Below are 23753 nucleotides of genomic sequence, written 5' to 3' on the forward strand. Positions count from 1 at the left end.
GGGCTGCGGGCAGCTGCCAAGGAAAGGGGACACGCCTCCAGGTTCAAGCTCTCTGTTCTCTCTGTGCTGTCGGGCTTCCCCTGCCCCCTCTGTCCTGACGCATTGCCCGTTCCCAGCTACGCTTCAGGTTAAAAGCCAGGCAGACTTCTCCAGCAAACGAGTCCTCCATAGTGAGCTTTCTAGTGGGTTAGCTTGAACATGGTTGGAAAATGCCTTACAACTTCTTAAGACGGATGTAGAATGGGACGTAATATTATTTCCTTCAAGCAGCAGCGGGGAGGAGGAGCGGCTGTAGCAGCAGCAGCCAACACCTGCCAAGTGACCCTCCCAGTTCCGGCCGGGGAGAGGGACCTTGACCGTCATGGTGTACAGGGGAGGAAACCGAAGCCTGGGAGTGAGATGATCTGCCTCGGGTCACACAGCTGGTACGTGACAGGCAGCCCTGACATCCGGGTCACAGATGAATGTCACAGGAGACGACTGTGGATGGTCGGGGTTCATCTGCAGCCACCGGGGAGAGGAGCCCACGAGCTAGCCCAGGCGGTGTGCGCGTGCGAGCGACTGGGGGCCGCGTGAACAGGCTGGTTCAAGGGCCATCTCGGCAAGGGACAGGAAGCAGAAGGTGGACCGCAGTGGAGACGAGATGTTCAGAGGAAGGAAGAAGGAAGGAGAGCAAGAAGACGCGGGAGCTAACGGGAGAAGCAGCAAAGCTTTCGTTCGGGAAGAGCGGGAAGCAGAGAGCACGCGGGATCACCCGGAGCGTAAGTTCTCATCCAGTCTAGACCAGGAGCCACGACAGGCTTTTGTCTGTTTTAAAGGGACCCAAGTTATTCTAAAAACTCATTTGCTGAGCGCTTCCGCGGGCTGGTGGTTATGCTCGGCGTGTTCTTTCTGATGCTCACAACCCAGAGAAGTCCGCATGACCGGCCTCGTCCCACAGAGGCAGAAATGCAGACCAGAGAGTGATGAACTAACTTGTTGTTTTAGGATTGTATCTAGGAACATAGTTGAGGAGGCAAATCTTGCCCCAAAGGGAATGCATATGAAACAGTCAGTGGGGGGCGCCTGGGTGGCTCAGTGGGTTAAAGCCTCTGCCTTCGGCTCAGGTCATGATCCCAGGGTCTTGGGATCGAGCCCTGCGTCGGGCTCTCTGCTCCGCAGGGAGCCTGCTTTCTCCCTCTCTGCCTGCCTCTCTGCCTACTTGTGATCTCTTGTCTGTCAAATAAATAAATAAGACCTTTAAAAAACAAAAACCATAAAGAAACAGTCGGTGGCCAGAAAGAACCCAGGCTGGTGTGCCCAGCGGGTCGCCCCCATCGGGTGGATGACCAGTAAGAGGCGGAAAGCACAGCAGTGCTAAGCTCTGGTTCACCCACTGGGGTGTGTGGAGAAGGTTCCTCTAGTGAGCATCCCTGCTACAGGGAGGGAGAAGACGGTGGGTCCACAGCCGCTTTCAGGGACCTTGGGATGTGAGGAGGGGCCTGGGCCCGGCCGAAACAGTAACTCTTCTGTAACACAAGATGGCGCCCGGAGCCCGCGCTGAAGGAGGGCCGGACTAGGAAGCCCCCCGAGATCTACTTGTGGGGGCAAGGGTTCTTCCCTAGTGGCCTTCGAAGAGAAACATACCAGGGGGGGATGGAACCAGGGCTGTCCCTCTCCTGATGCCTGCAGTCACGGGGGGTGTTGGGGGGCTGCTCAGGGGGCGGCCTCGGAGGGCTGGCCACGGGAGGGGGCTCCCCGGGAGGGGGCTCCCCGGCACCGGGAGCAGCCGCCACACCGAGCTCAAGGCGGCAGGCGTTGCTTTCTGACAGCGTGCAGGAAGCCTCAACGCTGCTCAGGTGGGCACTGATAATTGTGGAAACTCGGTAATGGACGTACTGGGTTCATGATACTGTTCTGACTTTTTGTTTCAAATTTCCCAAGGTAGAAAGTTAAAGAACTTTTGGGGGTGATGTGGCACCAGGCGCCTGTGGCTGCCCGGAGGGCTGTGGCCTGTGTCAGGGCCTCGGTCTACACACTGGAGGGCGGGCCGGAGTCCACCGGAGGGCCCTGCGTGGGCCCGCTGGTCCCAGGGTGGTGGGCTCTGGGCACCAGGAAGCGCGACACCCATCTGAGAGCAGCGGCTCCAGAGCCGGGCAGCCCGTGACTTGGGAGTCCCGCTCCCGCCTGTTAGCATCAGGCAAGTCTCAGGACGCCAAGGTCTCAGCTTTCTTGGAGAACACGCCTACGCTGGGCCGAGCTGGGCGGACTGCGTGAGGCCTTAGCACAGCCGCTGGCAAACAGGAGGCCCGACCCCACGGAGCTCTTGGAGGAGACATCAGCGATGCTCACTTCCTCCCGGAGCTCTGGCCCCCTTGCCCTGGCTGGGTGACAACAGTGCCACCAGGCCGGCCGTGAACAGCAGACTCTCTCGGTGAACTCAGAGGGTGTAAGCCTGGGCTCCGTGCCCAGCCCCTGGCTCAGTCACGAGAGCCCCAGCCACATGGGGGTGGTGCCTCGTCTCCACATCTAAGGGATTCCGATTTGGCCACTCCCTGAGCTTACAGCACTGAGCCCTCTGAGGGGAGGACCCGCGGAACGAGGAGCAGCAGGTGGGAGGGCCCACCGGGAGACGGAGCAGACATTACTTGGCACCACTGAGGTGCCCTCGCTGGGGGATTTCTGCTTTGGGGCCTCCAGGGCAAGAAGAAGGCTGACGAACATTGGAGAGGGCTGCAGGTATACACGGAAAGAAGAGCCGCACTTGGCCTTCAAGGGGGCTGAATCCCACACGGCCCCACAGCCCAGAAAGTAACAGCCAGAGAGACCTGTTCTGGTGAGAATTCGCTCTTCCGTGCTCCAGGCTGGGTGACCTTAATGGAGGTGCGTAGCTTCTCTGAACCCGAGTTTCCCCCGTCTACCAACGCGTCTATGAATGATCTCACCAACAAGATACGATACGGAAGGCCCTGGCTCGTGGCACACGTGCACGAGACGTACTACCCCACGCACCCTCCAAGGCAAAGACAAGAAACAAACGGGCCACCACTGAGCACTGTGCTGCTCACCTTTTGGTGGCTTCGAAGAAGAAACAGGGTACAGTGACTGCCAGGGCGACCACGAGGAACCGCGTGGTGCCCCCACCCTAACGCTAAAATGTATTTGGGTTCAGTCCGCTGGAGAGAAAAAGTCACAGATCTTTCCAGTCTTTGTAGGTACTCGTCAATCGATGATCGTTGAAAACCCCTTTCTGCCCTGCGTGACCACAGATCAGTGTCCCTCCCCAGCTCCGCGCACAGGCCTCACAAGGAACGGCGCATTCGCAGATATGCGAATGTTGCCTTCTTAGGCAACTGGCCAGAGCGGGCGGTGGGGCTCACCTTTCTTTTCCATGCGTTTCATGTCCATCAGCTTCTCCACGTTGTTGGGGTCATTCAGCCACAGCTGCATCCGGACAAAGGGCTCCCGTCCCTTCAGACTGAGCTTGTGCCAGGGCTTCGGGCGAGCGAGGAGGTCGGAGACGGAGCCTTGGGTGAGCCCTAAGATGGTCTCCCCAAATAAGCGCTGACCTGGGAACAGAACGGAGAGAGATGTCATGACGGAGATCTAGCATCTGGAAGAACAAGTATGAGCCAAGGTTAAAGTCAGACACGGGGCCTGAGGCCCCAGAGTCTGGTCAGCTGGGTCCTGCCTCGGAGCAAGTACTTTCTAGAAGCATTTCTTCAAGGGCGCCAGGATGGCTCAGTAGGTTAAGGGGGCGACTCTTGGTTTCGGCTTAGGTCGTGATCGTGAGGTTGTGGGATCGAGCCCCGCACTGGGCTCTGCGCTTGGCGCGGAGTCTGCTTCAGACTCTCTCTCCTGCTTACGCTTGCTCTCTCTCTAATAAATAAAATCTCTCTCTCTTTTTTTTAAAAGAAGCATCTCTTCAACCAGACTTGTGACAAGCTCCATCGGTAACGGAGTCAGTGTTCCTCGCGCATTCTGCGGGACACGACGATGTTTCTCTCAAAAAAAGCCTCCAGGCTTCGGATGTACTGAGGCCTGGTTAACACACCTGCGGCGCTTGTCAGAGGTGGTTAATCCCTCGCCGGAGCCCGGGAGGTTAAGTGGCGCACGGGGAGCCCGCTCTTACACAACCTCAAACCACAGGGCTGTCTGGCTCCTCTCGCGATTAGCGAGGTTATCCGGTCTTGCTGAGAAAACAGGCCACTTGACCCAAGGTCACAGCAGGAAAGAGAAGGAGAAAGAGCCCCTCAGCTCTGTTTTCCTGAAAAGCAGGCCATTTCCAATTCTAAAGTCCATTCCCGCAGTCTAAGCTGCCTCTGCTGACTGGAGCTCAAAGGGGATCAAAACCCCTTCCTCGATGCCTTTTCTCTGGGGCCGTGGTGGGCAGCCTGCTCCCCAGGCTGATCAGAGGGAATTCTGCTCTGGAGAGCTGAGCAGCCCCAGGTCTGGCATGTTCGTCAGAGGCTTGAAAAGAAAATTTCTCTTCTCTGAGAGCCATTCAGCGGCAGGTTAAGAGGGGCCGGCACTTTTGAAGGCGAGAACGAGAATCAGGGACAGCCTGAGCGACCGGATGGGAGAACGCAAATAATAGGACTTATTAGGTGGAAAAGGAGACTGGGATCAGACAGGCCAGCGTTTGGGGCCACAGAGTGTAGAGAACGTGACCCCTGGGCCCAGAGCAGCTCTGCCCCTCAGCGGAAGGGTGACTGTGGGTGACAGGTCTATGCCCTCCGTCTGCGAGACAGAAACACCGCCACCTGCGCTCACAGGACAACTGTGAGAAATGGCAGAGCACCCCCTTGTAAAAAGCCGGGCTTCAAGCTGAAATTTACTGCACGGAAAGCTCTGGATTTGAGAATGGTTTTTTTTGGCATCATTTTAATTTATAGATACGTTTACCAGTTTCAAAAACCTGTGGTTCCCTACATTCTTAGTTTACCCTATAAACATCCTAAGTCCTTACCGGGTTTCTGTTGTGGTTGTTTTATATAAAATTTTCTCATTCTCATCTGGCAAATGAATCCTGTCTCCTCCCAAGGAGTCTGCTATGTTTAGGAAAGTGATAGATGTAATAAACAGCTCGTTGTCTGCGTGACCCACCTTGTTGGGCGGTGGGGGATCAAAACGAATATTCTTGGACATTTTTATTACTTCTAGAGGTTTCAGAGCAGCAGCTCTCAGTCGTTTTTGGGTCACGGACCTACTTGAGAGCCCGAAGAAAGCCACCAGCCCTTACCCGATGAAACGTGCACACACATGCACTCTGCTGCTGATTTCAAGAGACTGGCCCAGGAACCCCTCAAGATCTCACCTGGAGAGGCAAGAGGACATCTGGGCCTTCCAGCTGCATGATTCAGCCCTAACTTGGCCCCCTCTGCGCCCTCTACTCCACTGAGAGACCCCGGCAGGGGAGGCGGCTGAGACCAGCTAGAGTGACCGGCGAGACTGCTTCTCAGCTCCACGCTGGCGCTGGGAAGGAGCTCTTGCGGAAGTGCCTACTCCGAGAGGAGGGAGTCCCCTCTCTCTGGTGTGGGCAGGTTCACCCCGGATTTGGGCTCCCCAGTCCTTGAAGATGGGAGTTCCATGGGCCCGTGGGGCTCGACTGTGGCAGCACCTGCCCGACACCAGCCAGAACTCCCGCGAGGACGGAAACGGGGATGGGAAGGCCAGGGACGAGATTTTAATGTTCACGACCTCACAGCTGCGACCCTGCAACTTCTCAGTGGCTCGTTTATTTATTTTTTAAAAAAGATTTTACTTATTTAGTTGAGAGAGAGAGAGAGAAAGAACGCACAGAGGCCGAGTGAGAGGAGAAGCAGACTCTCCGCTGAGCAGGGAGCCCGATGCGGGGCTCGATCCCAGGACCCTGAGACCGTGACCTGAGCCCAAGGCAAACAGACCCTCAGCCGACTGGGCCACCCAGGCGCCCCTTCTCAGTGGTTTAGAAGTTTTCCTCAGCTGCTTGCCGGTGATTACAGAAATGACACTTCCTGCGGGGCAGTGGGCAGCAATATTCTATCGGGCCTGCTTGTTTGGACACGTGACAAGGCTGTAAGGGAGGGCATGTCCTGTGTCTAGGAAACCCTGTGCGTTTCAATCATTGATGAACATGGGGGACGTCGTGGCCATTTTTATTTCTTTGAAATTTCAATTTTTTTGAATTAACTTAATTATAAACATTCTCAGCGGACGTTACTTTTTCTCTTGTTCTGTTTTGCACACGCGGTGGGGCGGCAAGCTGGCCGCTGAGCCCCCGGGCTGTGCAGTCAGCGCACAAGCTTCCCTGCGACTTCCTTCTTTTCCTGTCTCCTGGGAAAAGCAGACACGCAAGGCCCCTCTGCAAGATCCAGCCACTCTTCGGGGTTTTCTTCACGTGCACCGCACAGAACAGTGCCCCTTAAGTGACACTGACACTTGGGAAGTAAGGACAGAAGCGTTTGGGGCACTTGGGGCGCCTGGGTGGCTTAAGTCGGGGAAGCATCTGACTCCTGATCCTAGCTCTCGATCTCAGGGTTGTGAGTTCAAGGCCCGCATTAAGTGTCCGGGGAGTGGCTGTTTCCGTGCTCCGGGTGCCTGAGCCACGAGAACCCCATGTGGTTCATACTGCACCACGGGAACACAAGGATTTATAATGACCAAATGCTCTGCTATTGCCACAGTCACAGCTAGTGTCTGTGTGCCACAGAGGCCCTCCGCTGGGGCGGGCACGCGGCGGATGGCCCCGTCTGGGGTGAAACCTCGCAGGAGAAGCAGCCAACTCAGTTCCACAGGGGCTCCCTACTGCCTCCCAGTGGAGGGCCTGGGGAAGGGAGGCCGCTGCAGCATCAGGCAGGAGGTGGGGACGATAATGGACCATCAGCTGCCGGGCAGGGTGCCACTCACAAGCCCAAGCCGGGGCCCCACTGTCCCAGATTTGCGGGGGAGGCTCTGAGAGCAGCTGTTCCTATAGGCAGCTCTCAACGTTTAAGCCCGCTGGCAGGCTCAGCCTCGGTGCCCCCCACCCGTCCTTCCAGAAACCCCCAGGAAGCGACCCGCCGCCCCCGACCTGGCAGCCGGGGAGGGAACCTACCGAGATTGTTGTCCGTCAGCACCTCCTTGACCCTCTTGGTGATGCCGTAGGTGTCCAGCTCTGGAGACATGGCCACCAGCTCTTGGATGCTGAGGGCCGAGTGTCCGGAAAGAGGCAGCGGGGTGGCGGGCTGGGAGTCGGAGGCGGGTGGGTCGCTGGGCTCTGGTGGTTTGCCATCCTTACTCGCTTCGATGGGAGGACAGGGCTGTTGCACCAGCTCCGTCAGACTCTTCACGGATTCGCTGGAGCTCATCGGGGACTCGGGTGCGGGGCTGCAGCTGGCGGAGGTCTTTGGAGTGCTTTCTGTAATTAAAGCACACGACAGTCTGGGCCTGAGAAGAGGCGGCTTTCACGGCGCACGTCTGCTTTCCTGACCAAGGAGGTACTGGTGCGACACCCGTGCGGGACGGCGTGGCAAGGTATGGTGCTACAGCGGGGAGAAACCTCTCACGTTCCGACAGAACAGAACGTAACGGCCACGGAAGCCTAGGCAGGGGGTTAAACAAAAGGTTTCTGCGGGCTCGGTGCAAGGGCGTTCTGCTGAGAACCTGCTGGCCCATGAACCGTGGGCTCTGGCAGTCACGATTCCTTCCCACGGGACCCCATCGCTCCCGAATTCCGAAGAACCTTGGTGGAATCATAACCTGCCAGTTTATTCTGTCCGTAATTTCCAGAACGAAATGAATGGGTGGGTTCTTAAAGGACTGCCCACGGGGCGTGGCCACCACGGTGAGGAAGACCGTACAAGAGGGGTAAGGCCTCGGTGGCCGGCTCCGGGGGCTTCCCAGGACCAAGTCCCGGGGCCCCATGTGGGTTTCTGCTGTGACCCCGGAGGGAGGGCCCCCCAGCACCCAGCCTGGAGGGAACCGACCCAAGAGGAGCGCCCACTCTGTTCCCCGTCAAACCCCAGGACGTGCTTTTGAAGGCCGAGCTCTGTTTATCTACGCCACCCACGCTGTCCCCGCTGTCGGGGACAGATGGGACCAGAGTGGCTGCCACCTGAGCTCTGTTGGGGAGCTTCTGGTTGGTCAGCATCACCTGTGAAACCCAGCATCCATTTTAGTTTTGGGATGTCTGGAATAAAGAAAGGCTTTGGCCATTTCCTAATTAATTACAGAGAGAGAGAGAGAGAGAAAGGCTGTGTCTGGAAGGAAAGCGTGGAGTCATTTACACCATGGCCCTACCCGTGAGGTAAAATCTGCCAGTGGCTCGGGGTCTGGTACGGTCTCCCTGCCCCCCATCGAGCAGGGTACAGGGTAAGACCGCACGGCATCACGTGTGAGGGGCCAGGCCAGGTGTCGTCACATGGGTTCTCTGGCCCCAGAGAGATGATAACGTCTCAGAAAGCAGCCCACTCGCAGAACATCGGCAACACACGGGCATCCCCCCGCAAACACTCGCTACCCAACGAGACAAAACATTAACGCTGAGTAATGACTGAGTTTCGTAGACATGGGGTGTCCTTTCCTGGACATACCACATCCAGGATAAAAGCCTACCCTAAACTCAAGAGCGTGGGAGATGCCTTCCGAATACAAGGGCTCTTTCGTATACATACCCAGGAGGAGAAAATTCCAAATAAAACAACTGCAATTCAACCCATAAACCCGTTTATTGTCCTAAGCAGGAACAGAGTTCCACTGTCACATAAACCCGTGTCCTCAGCCTCGAAGATGTGGCTTAAAGAAAAAAAATAAAACAAAACCAGAACCCGGTGGTTTGCGAAAGATGTAAAAGAGATAGGCGTAAACAGCAGAAATGATCCATACAAATCTTTAAGGCAATATGAATCCTACAAATCGGATTTCTTCTCTCTGCTCACCTCCAGGTCATCACACAACTGGATATAAAACCCAGCAAATGTTATTTTTGTATCTGAAGCAGCAAAGAAATTGTACTGTAAATTTGCCCTGATTCACCCATGCGAGGGAGCGATTTGGCAGATCATCCATCTTGCTCACTGCGGACTGTCAAGGATGGCACGAATCCCCACATGATAAACAGACTCCTTCTCAGGTTTGTGTCCTGTAACCCACAGCAAGGTCAAAAGCATGGCTGCCTGGCGGCCAACAGACCGCCCGGGGCCCCTGCCCTGGTGTTTCGTGCCGCGCCGGCCGAGAATGAGCTCCCGGCTCCCCGGCTGGTGGGACGTTTCTTCCTCCCAGGCATTCCCAGCAAGGGCTCGCGTGGGTTTTTGCTACCAAGAACCACCGAGAAGCCCTGAGAGAATCACACAGAGGTACTGGTCGCACCTTCCTGGCACCTCTCGGTGCTCCCAACCATGACTGCAGGCACGGCCAAAGCCCTTAAGATCAAAAACTCCACCGGGGGCTTGAAATGTACTCGGCGCGTGCTGCCGGGCTGGTGCGCCCCAGACTCTGCTGTGAGTCTGGGTCTAAACCATAACAGACTCGAAGCTGAGCGCTCGTGCTGGGGGACATTATTCAGAGACAGACACACATGCACACAGATGCCACCGTGTGCTCAGCTCACAGAGAGCAGGATCGGGGCCCGTGCTTGGATGGGCACGGACAGATGCAGTAGCACACGGCCCCGTCGGGAGACCCCGTGAGTCCTTATGCTGAGAACATCACGTTGGAAAGAGTCATTCATTCATTACTTTCCTTCCTTCCTCCCTCTCTCTTTCCCTCTTCTTTCTTTCAAGATTTTACTTATTTACTTATGAGAGGGAGATAGAGGGAGGCAGAAGGATCAGCAGGCTTCTTGCTGGGAGCAGGGAGCCCGACGCAGGGCTCGATCCCAGAACCTGGGGATCATGACCTGAGCCGAAGGCAGATGCTTCACTGACTAAGCCACGCAGGTGCCTGGAAAGAGTCATTTCTTCAGAAAGCCGTTTCCAGTGAGCACCGAGCTCCGGCGCACCTGGACCAGCAAACTCAGTAACCAAAGTCACGGCCAAAAGAAGCCCCAGGGCCCCTGCGTGCAGGAAGGACACGTGGTTGCACGTCCTTGACCATCACGACAGAACACAAGACGTTGTCAATGGAAAAGAAGACACATTCCTGTTTTTTTCCCCCAAACATCAGCAACTAGAGGCTTTTGTCTAAAGCGACAATTCCTGAAGGAATAAGGCTTTCTTCCACTCCACGTAATTCAAAGTCATTTTGAAAAGAAAAAAAAAAAGGACGAGTCCCGGGTTTGGCACTAAGATATGAACTCAGGGATGGGGTGACCTCTACCAGACGGCTGTGTTCACATGAACGACATTCACAACTTCTTGGGACATCCTGGTTTCCTCATCTGGAAGATGCAGACAGCGTGGTAGTAAGGAATAAACCCCCCATGTACCTAGTGCTGAGAAACACAACTTGAATTTGGTGGATTTTGTTGTTGTTGTGTTCTTATAAAAACAGTTATTAAACTGTATTGAAATGTGTTTGTTGGGGCGCCTGGGTGGCTCAGTCAGTTAAGCGTCTGCCTTTGGCTCAGGTCATGATCCCGGGGTCCTGGGATCCAGCCCCACATCGGGCTCCCTGCTCAGGGGAGCCTGCTTTTCCCTCTGCCTGTCACTCACCCTGCTTGTGCTCTCTCTCTCTCTGACAGATACATAAAAATAAATAAAATCTTAAAAAAAAAAAAAGAAATGTATTTGCTTAGGGGGTGCGTGGGTGGCTTAGTGGGTTAAGCATCTGCCTTTGGCTCAAGTCATGATCCTGGGGTCCCGGGACTGAGTCCCGTGTCGGACTCCTTGCTCAGTGCGAATCTGTTTCGCCCTCTCCCTCTGCCCCTTCCCTGCCATGCTCGCTCGCTCTCAAATAAATAAATTAAAAAAAAATGTATTTGTTTATATGAAGGTCCCCTACGTTCAGTATAATCTCGTGATTTACCGCGGTTTCTTCCACAGTTCCCTGCACGGTACGGATGAGATGACATTCTAGTAAAGGTAAGACTACAGGGACATAAACCAGATCTGCGACTGCTGGGGGCTGGGGGGCAGGGCTAGACTACAAAGGGGCAGAAGGGAATTCTGGGGGAGTGGGGGGGTGGTCGAACTAGTCTGCGTCTTGATTGCCAGAACTCACAGGACACTTCCAGGGGCGAAGAGTGAAGTTTGCTGTGTGTAAATTATACGTCAGCTCCAATTCGTTCAGGACCAAGTGCCAGGAAAGAATGAAGAGATGCTACTCGGTTCATTCCTTCACTCGTTCCCGTAACTGCTGAGTCGGGCCACTGGCAGTATGGCCGTAGCCTGGTCAGAGGTGGCCCTGCCCCCTTTGGGGCTCACACCTAGAGGGGAGACGGCCATTCAACACAAGTCCCTAAGGGGCAATGAGGGTTCTGATGAGGGATGGGGGTCAGGGAGTGGGGACACGGATGTGGCCTGAGGAGGAGAGAGGGCCCCCCCCAGAGACATTTCTGGCGTGAACAGGAGTTAGCCAGGGGAGCCGGGAGAGACAGGAGTGGCAAGGAAGGCAGCCTGCGCCAGTCCTCTGGTGGGCTGAGGCAGGAATGAAAGGGAGGTAGCAAGAATATGGGGCAAAGAGAGACCCCCCAGGACAGGGCTGGGGCTTTGAATGGGCTAAAATGTCTGCTTTAACCCTTGGGCACGGGCACTTGAGAGCCGGCTTTAGAAGACGGGCCTACCCTTCATCCCAGCAACGCTTCTCTTCTGGGGACGCCAAGTGGCCACTAGAGTGTGTATTGAGGCCTTTTCTGGAAGAGCAAGAGACCGGAAACAGTGTCTGTCACCAGCAGACCAGGTCTCCCGATCGCGGCGTGTTCACACAACGCACCGCGTGCTCTGAGCCGCGGTGAGGACGTCAAGGCCGGGACCATGTGTACCGGTGCCCGGAGCGTACCGGGGGAGGCCACGAAGCCAGGGACAGAATGACACAGAGCACAATGTTCGTATGTGCTGAGAGCCTGTACCTCCTCCGTGTTTTGCATGGCTACATGGCTATGTAGAGGTGAAGATTTAAAATCAAGCCCAGGAACAATAAACAGCAAGTCCAGGAGAGAGAGCTGTTGCCTTCAAGGAGGACCGGGATGAGGAAGAGCGGCGCAACTCGATCTCTGATGTTTTGTTTCTTTTACAAATATAGGATTGCACCTTGACCCCATGTTCAGGGTAAAGTTGGGTGTTGGTATATGGATATTCACACGTATTTCTGTAATTTTAAGTATTACAGACCTAACATTAAAAACAAAAAACAAAAAACAAAAAACAGGGGCGCCTGGGTGGCTCAGTGGGTTAAGCCTCTGCCTTCAGCTCAGGTCATGATCCCAGAGTCCTGGATCGAGCCCCGCATTGGGCTCTATGCTCAGCAGGGAGTCTGCTTCCCCACTCCCCCCCGCCCCTTCTGCCTGCCTCTCTGCTTACTTGTGATCTCTTGTCAAATAAATAAATAAAAAATCTTTAAAAAACAAACAAAACAAAACAATGCAGGTAAGTTCCCTGTTGCTTCAGGGGAGGGAATGCAAGGTGGTTGGGGCCAGGAAGTCCTATGGTCCGGGGACAGTGGGTCATAGCCCGTAAGGGGGCACAACATACAGTGGGGAGAAATATCCAGGTTTGAGACAGATGTAGGGGATAGCTTCAACAGGCCTTAGTGGCCGGGTGGATGTGGGGAGAGGGCTGAGGAAGGGGGAGAAGCAGGGACACCTCCTATGGGAGGGGCCTGAGTACCTGGACATGTCGGAGTGCTATTCAGAGGGGGCATGTGACAGCAGGACCATCTTGGGGTGGGGTGGGGGAGACCATATTAAGGAGCCTTATTTTGGGGCACCTGGCTGGCTCAGTTGGTTAAGCATCTGACTCTTGATTTCAACTCGGGTCATGATCCTGGGGCCGTGGGACTGAGCCCCACGTTGGGCTCCACGGTCAGTGTGGAGTCTGCTTCTGCCTCTGCTCCTCCCCCAGCTCATGCTCTCTCTCTAATAAATAATAAAATAAAACAAAATAAAATAAGAAAGCCTCATTTTATCCTCACTCGTAAAAGCAGCTCCCACGTAAGTGAACTTTCATTTCCTGTGCATTCCCTGCATACCAGGCGCTGGGCTAAGGCTCACAAGAACAAACGCCCACCTGCGCTCCTCAAGGGGACCTCACAGAGGCGAGGCAGGTATATCCGTCTCCCTCCTTCGACAGACTCAAAATGTCCTGTCCGGTGACACAGCCAGGAACCAGTCAGATGTTCTGTATTCAAAACAGCCCACCCGTACGGCGGGGCCCGCACCTGTGTGTCCACTCACGGCAGCACGACGGGCCCGGCCTTCCACGACACGACTGCTCTACGGTCCAGATGTCAACATGCCTGAATCTCAAAAATGGGACGGCCTGCACCCCAAGGCCAACCCACTCCTGGGATTAGGGAAGGGAACCAGAACGCGCTCGTACCCAGTGCAAACGGGGCAGTGAACCGAGGGCGCGTTTAGACACTGCTGCATCCGATTCCTCTAACGGCCCCTTGGTGGGAATACAAACCCCGTACTCCAGGCGGGGAAACCGAGGCTCAGACGGGCAACGTGACTTGTCCAGGTCACGTGGCTGGAAAAGGCTCTGAACCCGACGGAGCAAGGCTCCGTGTTTCCGCCCACCCTTTGTCTGGCCGTCACCGGAGCATCCACGTGCCTGCCCGTCATTCATTCATTCGCTCGCTCGCTCACCCAAGCATCCTGAAAGCACCTACTGCGTCATGCAGTCTGCCGGGCACTGGGGATAAGAGAAAGCAGACCCCCATCTCGGTGAGAGAAATCAGACACCGATGCCGATAAGAGAAATCAGACACCCATCTTGCGCCCGCCGACAGCAAGGCCGGGCCAAATGGAAAATGGGCAATTTGCATATTGGAAAAGCCCAGCCACACAGCTCATCTATCCAACGTTGACAGCAATAGTAAGGTGTTCCATTAAGAAGCGATCCATGTGGATTAATTTTTTTTTTTTTTTTTTTTTTGCAAAGCTTTGAATCTCACACGGGAGTCGCTTGGTTAGTGAGATACAGAGAACAGAGGCAGTGACTCGAGGCCCTCTGAAACGCACGAGGCATTCAGGAACTATAAAAGGATTATGAAAAATATTATATTCCAAAAACAGCAGGCAAACAACAGCTGCCTTAAGTTTTCAATAGCAGCCGGTTGAAAACGCTCACCCGCGGTAATTTCCAGAGACCAATCTCCCTGTAGTTTATCCGATCCACGGTTGAAATTTCCATACCCGACCCTCTATCTGCAGTAATAATAACCCAAATTCCATTTAGTGTTCATTTGAGCAGTCAGGATAAAGTCATTTCTTATTATCTCCCTACTGTGTAAAAAACAGCTTGAAGGTAGGAAGTCAGCAAGCATTTTCACCAAAAAGTAATTATTGTAAGTGACATTTTTACTGCTGGCATGCCATAAGGCGGACTGTGCATTCAGAAGGACAAGTTGCTGAAACAAAATGACAGGGTACTCTGTGACATTCTGACAAGAACCCAAACATTATTTAACTGGTGGCTGGTCTGATGCACCACTTTTCATTATGTCCATAGTTTAGGCTTTGAGCCCCTGCCAAGCCAGGAAATTCCAAGTGACTGTAAAGACAGACAAGTATGGGGAGAAGGGAGAGGGGAGGGAGCAGGTGGGGGGTGGGGGGTTGCCAAACAGAGCTGGGGAACAGCACGGCCGGGGCCCAGCACATGGAGGGAGGGAGCGAGGGGCGAAATCAAGGAGACGAGGAAAAGGGGGTACGGGGTAGAGGCATAGCGGAAGACGGAGCCGGGGGCGGGGGGCGGCAGGCTCGTGGGCTGTGGCTGCACAGTGGGGCCAGGTTGGACTAAAGGTCCTGGGGTGCCCAGTGCAGGCCTCCTGGGTCCAGCGGGAGCCCTGGTGGCCTGGAAGGACCCTGTCCTGCCCGGGGCCTTCCCGGCAGATGGGGCTGACCACTTCGAAGGCCATCATGGTGTGGCCGGCAGTCTGCAACGCTTCTCAGTGGAGCTCAGATGTGGGTCCCGGGCCACGGCCGCGGAATCCGAGCTGACGCGTCGGGACCTGCTTGCCTTCTTCTAAGAGACCCCCCGACCCCGCGCCCGAGCCCCTCCACCTCGGAGGCGCATGGTGACGCTCGTTCCCCTTCCTGATTTCCGTCAGAAATCGACCAGGCCTGCCCCACACGGTCACGTGAGACCCCTTCAGCGACGTCCCCGGTGCCAAACCCAGATCCAGACCCAGCAGCGGCAGAGCCCAGTCGAGAGGATCGGCTCCTCCGTCCCGAACCCCGCCTCAGGGTCTGACAGCAGACACCTGCGGCCCCTCAGGACCACAGCCGACTTCTCCAGGCCAAGAAGAAAATGTGGAGCTGTTTTGTTTCTGAGTCTGAACAGCCTTTTGATGGATGAGCATGGCTTGAAACAAAACACACGGACACTTTAATACATGTCAGAGCTTTCTACACCCCTGGATGTTTTCTACTGAGAACGGAACAGAAAGAACCTAGTAGCATACAGAGGTGTGTCCACGCTACGGAACAGCCTCCTTCCTGAGGGCCGGGGCCTGCATCTGACGCCACGGGGAAGTAAGGCCAGGGGCCTCACCAGGTCCCATTCCCAAGGGTCCCCAGCAGTCACCCGACCCGCAGGAAAGGACCATTCCCAAACAGGCAGTGGCATCAAGCATCAGTGCATACTGTCCCCGCACCCAGGCCTTGCCTGCCCCCTCCTTGGGCCGGCAACACTGTCTCCGGCTCCGAACCAGCTCGGGCATTGCCTGAAGTCACCGAAAATCTCAGCAAACGGACCCAATCCCTTGTGGTTGCTGTTTTTCTCCGCCCCCGATGGCAGAAGGAGTAACCTGGCAATGTTTGGGGCAGGGGGAGCTGGGGAGAGGCCCGACAGGCTGGGTGGGACCCGCTGCTGTCTCAGGTTGGGAAAATGTCTCTGTCGGTCCTAGTTTCTTCTGGAACACACATCAGTGCTTCCTCTCCCATACACACGGCCCCGGGCCGGCACAGAAGGCAGGCAGATGAGACTAGAGCTCTGGTGCACGGTAGGTACCGGGCTCTGTGTGCGTGTGTGAGCGAACATTTTTAAAAGCCTGTCCAAGGAACCTCGTACAGTGACGTCAAAGCCGAAATACTTTACTTATTAAGAAAGAGAAAACCCCCATAAAAATAAGGTTGTTTTTTTAACTTGACCCATGCATAGTTTACCTCCCCAAACTTGACCTCTAAGCACTTGAAGAAAGGGCCTGTGTCTTTCATTCAGCGAGGTGGCCCTCTAAGTGCCGGCAGGGTGCTAGGAGATGGGGTGCAGTGGGGAGCTGGGCGGACTTCATGAAGCAAGTCACGGTCACAAAGACCCCGAGACGAGGGCAGGGCGGGCACGCTCGCGGGGTGGAGTGTGGGGGGGGGGGACACCGTGACACGGAAGCTGAGGCTGGGTGGGCCGGGAGTGAGTGAGGAAAAGATGGGGGTCGGGTCGCACACTAAGAAGGTGGGGCCCTGGGTGGGGAAGGGGCCGCAGCAGGGGAGGGCCCCAGCCGGCTGTGCCATCTGGAAGGAAGGCTCTGAGGCGTGCGCCAGGGTGGGGACTGCGGAAGGGGAAGAAAAAGAATCGGAGAGACACTTAGGGAACAGAAACGGTCAGCGTGCACACGTGTGTGCGTGCGTGCATGCACACGAGCGTGTTTGGGAGGGTGCGTGAGATGGAGAGAAGGATGGAGAGGGGCTGCCCGACTTGGGCTTAGACGACAGGGGCGGGGGGAGCGGGACGCTGTTCACCGAAGGGGGCAGTTCTGGGGAGACAAGGCTGAGTCCAAGGTCGGGTGCACTTCACCAGAGGGGGCGTTGAGCTCCCGGGTCTGGTGGTGGCAGTGGGCCCGCCGTGGGAGCAGGGAGGAGGCAGGACCGTCCTCGGCTGGGCACCTTAGCCCGGTGCATAGCACGGGGGGCAAGAGATGGTTTTTCACTCTTTTCGCCCCCAACTGGGAAAGTGCGCGGGGGAGAGATGGGGAGACGTTCTCCGTAACCCTGGGCTGACCCACGTGGCGCCTTCCTGTGGCGGTGGCCGAGTCGGGGTGGGCTTGGCGGATGATTCGGGGCGTCTGTCTGCCCTCTCTTGGGGGTCCTCGTGTTTCTGGTCTGTGTTTTATAAGCTCTGAAGTCACTATGCACATCAAAGGCAGAGTTTGGGAATTCGACGTTCATTTAACTCAGCTCAAAATTAAAAACGCTCCTCAAATTACCATTCATCTCTTGTCGTGCACTCGGCCTGGCAAAGTTGCAGAAGCAGCACTGGGCGACACACTTGGCCCAGCTTCAGGAGCTCGGGGCTCACCCCGGTTTCCAGCTTTTCTGCAGATCCATACTGATTTAGAAATAATGCTTTCAAATTACCTTCAATAACCTTATTACCGAACCAGCTGTGTGTATGAACACTTATCAATGCGTCCCTGTGCATTAAGAGAAAATGTATGTCATACAAACAGTCTAAATATATATTACCGAGATGGGAAAAAACAAACCCTCTAGTTAAATTGCTTTGCTGTAATCAAAGATTAATCACCGTGCGAGCGCGTGTGAGTGTGTGCGCCCGCATGCCCGTGTCCTCGCTCTTCCTCCACGTTCCTTCCTGGCTTCGGGCAGACCTGCCCGGCCTTTTCCGAGAGCCACACTCCCTGGTGGACAGGTCACACTCGCTGTTCCGAGAGCAGAACTAATTTCCCCAGATTTGCAAGAGGTGGTTTTGAATACGGTTTTATTCCTGAACCTTCCAGGCCTGCAGCTCAGAGACTCTCCTTTCCCCAGGCGCCCCGGGGGAACCACAGACTTTGCGGTGTCTGTCTGGAGGTGCTAGCGTCCCCCCAAAGAGTGGCCCGTCCCCTCTCAATGACACCGCCGGGCAGCCTGGTGTGCGGGTAATGATGTTTGGGCTGTGACAGAATGTTCCTCAGAGGATCCGGGACTGACGGCAGCCGCTGGACGTGCCGGTGTGGGGGGCTGCGACCCGACTTTCCAGCAGGACGCGGGTGGGGGGGCTCACACGCCCCCTCCCTGGGGCACCGGGTCGCACGGGGGCAGCACCGGTGACGTCTGCGCCATCCACGACGGGACTAGGCAAGCTATTAAGGTGCGTTATTTTACACCTCCTCCTGATCTCTCCACACTGCTTTACTTAATTTGTGATGAAATTGTTGAGAAAGGGTGCTTAATGTAGGACAGTCAGTAAAAGTAATTTATCATCTCCCCGCTTCAGCGCTCACGTTATCAGCGAACTCATTTTCCGCATTCATCATGCAATCAGCCTATTATTTGCATATTAATCAGGCAGTGGACCATGAAAGAACTGTATCCCAGCCAAACGCGGCACTATCTCAGGAGAAACACTCCGTAATTATCATACATCAGTGTTATGATGTGGTAATTGATTATAACATCTTTCGGCTGCCCCTGGGGAGCCCCGCTGCTCACCCGGCCCCAGGCACTCTGGACAGACTGTCCTCCTCCTCCCCAAAACAGAGGAAGCACGGCTGTTTGCTCTGACTACTATTTCGCCGGAGTATGGATTCTCTCTCCTGATTTCGGGAGCGATTTCAACCACGTGGCACCGAGCTGCCTGTGACGCTCGGGGCCGAGTAGGTCTAGCCAGGAGGAAGGCACGTCCCTCTGCACTCCACGCCCCCCTCTCGCTCTCCCCCCTCAGCTTTTGGCTTCGGAGGTGCTGCGAACAGCTTCCAAGAAAGTTTCCTTATCAGACAAAACGCTGCAGCTTCAGTCCCTCCTTGTCGCAAAGTTGGTACAAAGGCAGTTTGGCTGCTTTATTTAGGTGCCAAATGACAGACTAATTTTGGTCCTCTTGTAAAGGACAAATCCAACATCTGCCAATTCAGACTCGGGCTATATTTAGGGACTCTACTTCCAAAGGGAAGAACAAAACACAAAATCAGGAGGACGCCGGTGATGGAGGCTCCTGGCTGGCTCTCCAGCGGAGACGCCTTCTTCCCTTCTCGCGAGGGCCCCAACTGTGGCCCAAGGGCCAGAGTGCGTGGTGGGGCCAGGGGCCTGGGGGCCCAGGGCCCGGGCTGGCTCAGGGCCACCGCAAGGCAGGGCTGTCCTTCAGCACGGGAGAGGGCGCTGGGCCACTGTGTGTATTTTCCTTGGGTGTCCACGGGAAGGGTTTCAAAGCAGCGTGGACATGTCTCATGGGCCAGATGGATTACAAACGTTTTCATTGCAAAACTTCACAGAGTTGGGTCCAACGCTGCCACTGTCCTGTCGCCAGGTTCTCTCCTCTTCTCCCGGCCGAAATATAAGGGATGCATCCCAAGGCAACACAGGTATCAGATTTTCTACAGTCTTCTGTCTTGGATCTGCTTTTTTGTTATTTGTCCAAATGTGTCATTTGAACCGGTTTTGTTCCTTGGTTTGAAATGTGGTCTTGACTTCTCTCTGAGTGTAGTTCCAAGGACCTACCCTTCCCCCGTGGTGGGGGGACTATGCCCTCAGGGGCAAATGACAGCTCGCCTGGACCCAAGCTGGGCCGCTGGTCTCAGGACCGTCTTGTCTTCCAGCCGTTTCCGCCTTCCTGCCTGGGGCCAAATCACCTCTTATTTCTAGGCCTTGGTCTTCTCCGTCCAGAAGACGGGGGAAATCGTTTCCTCTTATTGTTGAGGGATTAAAGGTATTAGCAGCGTGGCCAGCACACGGACACACAAATACGTGAGTTTCCTCATTTTGTTCCTACCATGTTTTTCAAACTACCTGAGCGTGTTCAGCCGTTCAAGCTTTCTTCGGCCTTCCCGAGAACCAAACCACTGAAAACCCAAGTCCTCGTTTGCCCCTACGACCTACTTTTTGCTTCTTGCACTGAATGCCCAGCGTACTGTAAATTCTGTTTTCCAAAGGAAGTCTAATGGGGACAGAAGACAGACACGTCCAGAGGCCTGTGACCAGGGCCCGCAAGGGCTTTCTCCGAAAGGGGAGCTGGGGTGTGCCGGCATGGAGGGGGGGTGGTACTGTCGCTCGCCTGTGCCGATGGTCAACCCCTGTGTCTAGACAAGATGGCCTGGTTCCATGATGGTTCGCGCCCCAGACGGCATGAGCGGTAACCCGCAGTCTTAATCTGGAAGCTCAGGCTTTTGGGTTGACTTTACACAATGGTGGCTGGACAGGCAGCTTCCAAACAAGGATGTTATTTCAGAGAAGCCGAGATCTGGAGAGCTCCGCGCAGGTTATTCCTTTGGGGACCCTCGGTGCCGGCTGCCACCCAGCCTCGTTCGCGCTCGACGAGCTCCACCCAGGGAGTGAGTGGCTCGACTTCTTTCCTGTTTTGAAGGCAGAGGCCTGACATTTGGGGGGTGCACGTGCACGACCCTGCAGCTCTCCCTACACACCGAAGCGGCTCAGGATGGTACTGGTTGTGGTGTCGGCAGAAATAAAGGTTCAAACAGTGCTTGCTCTGGGCCAGCCTGTGCGGAGGCTTCTGTGCACAAAGTCGTTTAAACCTCCCAACAGCCTAGCGGACAGGTACTGTCTTCTCCCCGTTACAGACGACACTGAGACTCAGCGAGATCGAGTCACTTGCCCAAGGCCACACAATCGCTCATTGGCAGAGGCTGGACGAGCCCGTGGCAGTCCGCGGAGCCGGCCTCATCACACAGCTCATGGGCACTCAAGGCTGCTCACTGTGGGAGAGTTTCTTAGGTTTTGCTGTCAAAAGTAATTATTTTTTATTTCATTTTATTTTTTATATTTTATTAGAGAATGAGAGCGTGTGCCTGCCAGTGGTGGGGAGGGGCAGAGGCAGAGAGAGAAGCACGTGCCCCGCAGAGCAGAGAGCCCGATGAGGGGCTTGATCCCAGGACCCTGCGATCGTGAGCTGAGACGAAGGCAGACGCTTTAACTGACTGAGCTGCCCAGAGGATGTTAAAAGTAATTTGTATCTCTCTCACTCGTGACTGGTTAAATGAAATACAGTATATATCCAGACACGGGACTCTCTACGGCTGTAAAAAGAGGACGAGGAGATTCTCTGTACGGCCTGGGAAGCGTCTGCGGTGTATTGCTAGTTGAGAAGAGAAGGCACAGCCCTTTGAGGCCTGCGTGCTCCCTTCTCTGCGGAACAGTACCCAGCACCAGCTATGGGGAACTGGGAGCAGAACTGTCTCTGGGGAGGGCGGCTGGGAGGCTGGGGGATTAGGGAAGGTGGGCGACTTATTTTTAAAGAAGTGTGTAAGCCCTTCGAAATCTTGCCTTTTATAATCACGATGCCATTTCATTTATTCAAGAAAACCCACAACTCATCATTAAAAAAAAAAAAGTCAGATAAATCTGTTACTTTGAGTTACTCTAATTCTCTCCTTTTTTTTTCCTTTTTGGTAGAGGCATGGTGGCAAATCCCACTTTATGCCAGAGCAGCCTTTCCCGGGAACGGTGAGGCTGACATCTCTTGCCTGAGAGCAAACCCCGAGCAGGCTTCCTGCTCAGTGCTGGCCACCCAGGAGGCCTGTGCGGGGCCTTCAGGCACAGCGTGCTCCAGGGGAGGGCAGGCAGGGCTGGGCCTCCACTCTCCCCTGTCCTTCTGTGTTACTGTTGCACTGGGGCTGCTTCAGGGTCATGTGGCCGGTCCCCTACAACCAATCCCATGATAGTCCCAGGGGCTACGAGAGCTGAAAAGCAGCATGGGCACGAGCACGAGGGGAAGGTGGTCCTAACAAGTCACACTGTGAGGGAATTTGTCAGAGGGCACGCTCCTGTCCCGTGGCGTGTGGGCTGGGAGGGGGCCTCCCTCTGAGGCCCTCATGGGCTTGCTGTGCCCCAGTCTGCATCTCGTCGCTCTTGAAGGATTAGCTGTAGTACAGCCAAACCCCTTCTCACTGGAGCTCGGCTGAGAGAAGGTTAATAATTTGTGAAAGACACTAATCACAAGGAAACTCACAGAGCGCAGTTTCCTGGACCATCCTGGCACGCACGGGGAGATGCCTCGCTCTTGGAAGAGCAAGTTATGGCACCGCACTCAAGGTGGGCAAGGAACTTTCTAGGCCCTGGTGGGAAGTTCCTGAGTTGTGCCTTGCCTGGGGGTCTCAGGCCCCGCTCTGGAGCGCACACTCCTCAGGCTCACCTTCTCTCCAGAAAGAGCCACCGGGGGTAGGGAAGTAGCACTGAGACAAGAGGCAGCAGGCTGGCTTCCCAGGCCCAGCACCGGCAGGGGACAGATCGCCAAGGTCACGCAGAAAGAGCAAGGCGCCTCGGTCCCTCCCGCGTCTAAGCTTTTCTCCCTCCTACACCTGCGTCCAGGCAGCACAGCGACTTCAGCTACACACAGCAAAGAGGAAATTCTCCCAGAACCCACTTTCTTCCTGTCACTTTATTATTATTATTTAAAAAAAGATTTTATTTTTACGTAATCTCTACGCCCCAAGTGGGGGTCAAACCCACAACCCCGAGATCGAGAATCATGTGTTCCAGCAACTGAGCCAGCCAGGCGCTCCCTACTGTCATTTTAAGAGGAAAATAGAAAAGCTGACTGAGGCGCTTCTCACCTTTTCCAAAGGTTCCACCCATGCCCCATTCTTCCGGGCTCTGAACCTCGCGCCTACAGACCTCCCTCTGTGATGTTCTCCCGCTGGCGTCTTGGCCCTTCCTGGCCCAGCTCCTCCTTGGGGCTCCCTTAGCGCCGCGGGGCCTGTACCCACACATGCCCGATGACAGACAACGGGAAGGGAGGTTGTGCCTGCATCCAGAAAACTGTCTTTTCTGACCGTACGGAAGACAGTCACTTCTTTATTGTGGCATTCTTGATACAATGAAAGCCCCTTAATGCAGGTGTCAACCAATCAAGAAAAGAAACGAACGAACACTCAGTTTTGTAGGCCACCGTGTCACCGCGTCCTGGCGACGACGAGTGGGTGCGCAAGGCTGAGCCCCACGTCCCATGACGGGCAGCAGCCATCTCGCTCGGGGACGGGCACGTGCTAGTTTACCTGTGGCCTTCCAGAATTCTCTTTTGTCTCTCTGTTAGACCTGTGACTAGGTCTAAGTCAGTTATATACAGATCTTTTCAGGAGTTAAAGAGTAACTCTTTCTGGAGAGAACCAGCGGTTACTATCGTTGATTTATTCTTTTTTTTTTTAAACATTTTTTTTAAAAGATTTTATTTATTTATTTGACAGATCACAATTAGGCAGAGAGGCAGGCAGAGAGAGAGAGAGGAGGAAGCAGGCTCCCCGCCAAGCAGAGAGCCCGATGCGGGGCTCGATCCCAGGACCCTGGGATCATGACCTGAGCCCAAGGCAGAGGCTTTAACCCACTGAGCCACCCAGGCAGCCCGCGTTGATTTATTCTGATGAGAAGGAAAGGGGGCGCCCGGGTGGCTTAGTCGGTTAAGTGTCTGCCTTTGGGATCGAGCCCCAAGATGGGCTCCCTGCTCAGCCTGCATCTCCCTCTGCTCCTTCCCCCTGCTCAAGCATGCGCTCTCTCTCTCTCTCAAATAAATAAATAAATAAATAAATAAGAGTAAAAAAAAAAAAAGAAGGGAAAAAAAATCAAATCAAATCTGGTCTAATGTGCCAGCCGATGAGTTTCAGACAGTGCCACGGAATCTTCTGGGGGGGTGCGCCCAGCCCCTCCCCTTCCTATGACCATGCTACCCAAATGCCTGCATGAGAATCCGACTGCTGAGTTCAAAGCACTAACCCTGCACATACCTTCCCGGTCATCTCATGCGCACGAAACAAGAGTCATTATGCATATCACAAAGGAATGT

The 23753-nt window shown here is 55.0% G+C and overlaps 1 protein-coding gene across 10 annotated transcripts in view; it reads right to left on the bottom strand.

The window, feature by feature from the left end:
- Positions 1-23753, bottom strand: part of CUX1 (cut like homeobox 1) — a gene marked incomplete at both ends in the record, with an annotated part of 363457 nt that overhangs the window by 34473 nt on the left and 305231 nt on the right. For 5 of the 10 annotated variants that reach the window (XM_080830219.1, XM_080830218.1, XM_080830217.1 and 2 more), the window contains 2 exons: positions 3360-3548; positions 7055-7357. The exons of the other annotated variants lie outside the window; for them this stretch is intronic. In XM_080830219.1, coding sequence (XP_080686345.1) covers positions 3360-3548; positions 7055-7357 — 492 coding nt within the window. The remainder of the gene's footprint in view (positions 1-3359; positions 3549-7054; positions 7358-23753) is intronic. 10 annotated transcript variants of the gene reach the window in all.

The sequence above is a fragment of the Martes martes genome (assembly GCF_963455335.1).
Source record: "Martes martes genome assembly, chromosome: 18".
Taxonomy (NCBI): domain Eukaryota; kingdom Metazoa; phylum Chordata; class Mammalia; order Carnivora; family Mustelidae; genus Martes; species Martes martes.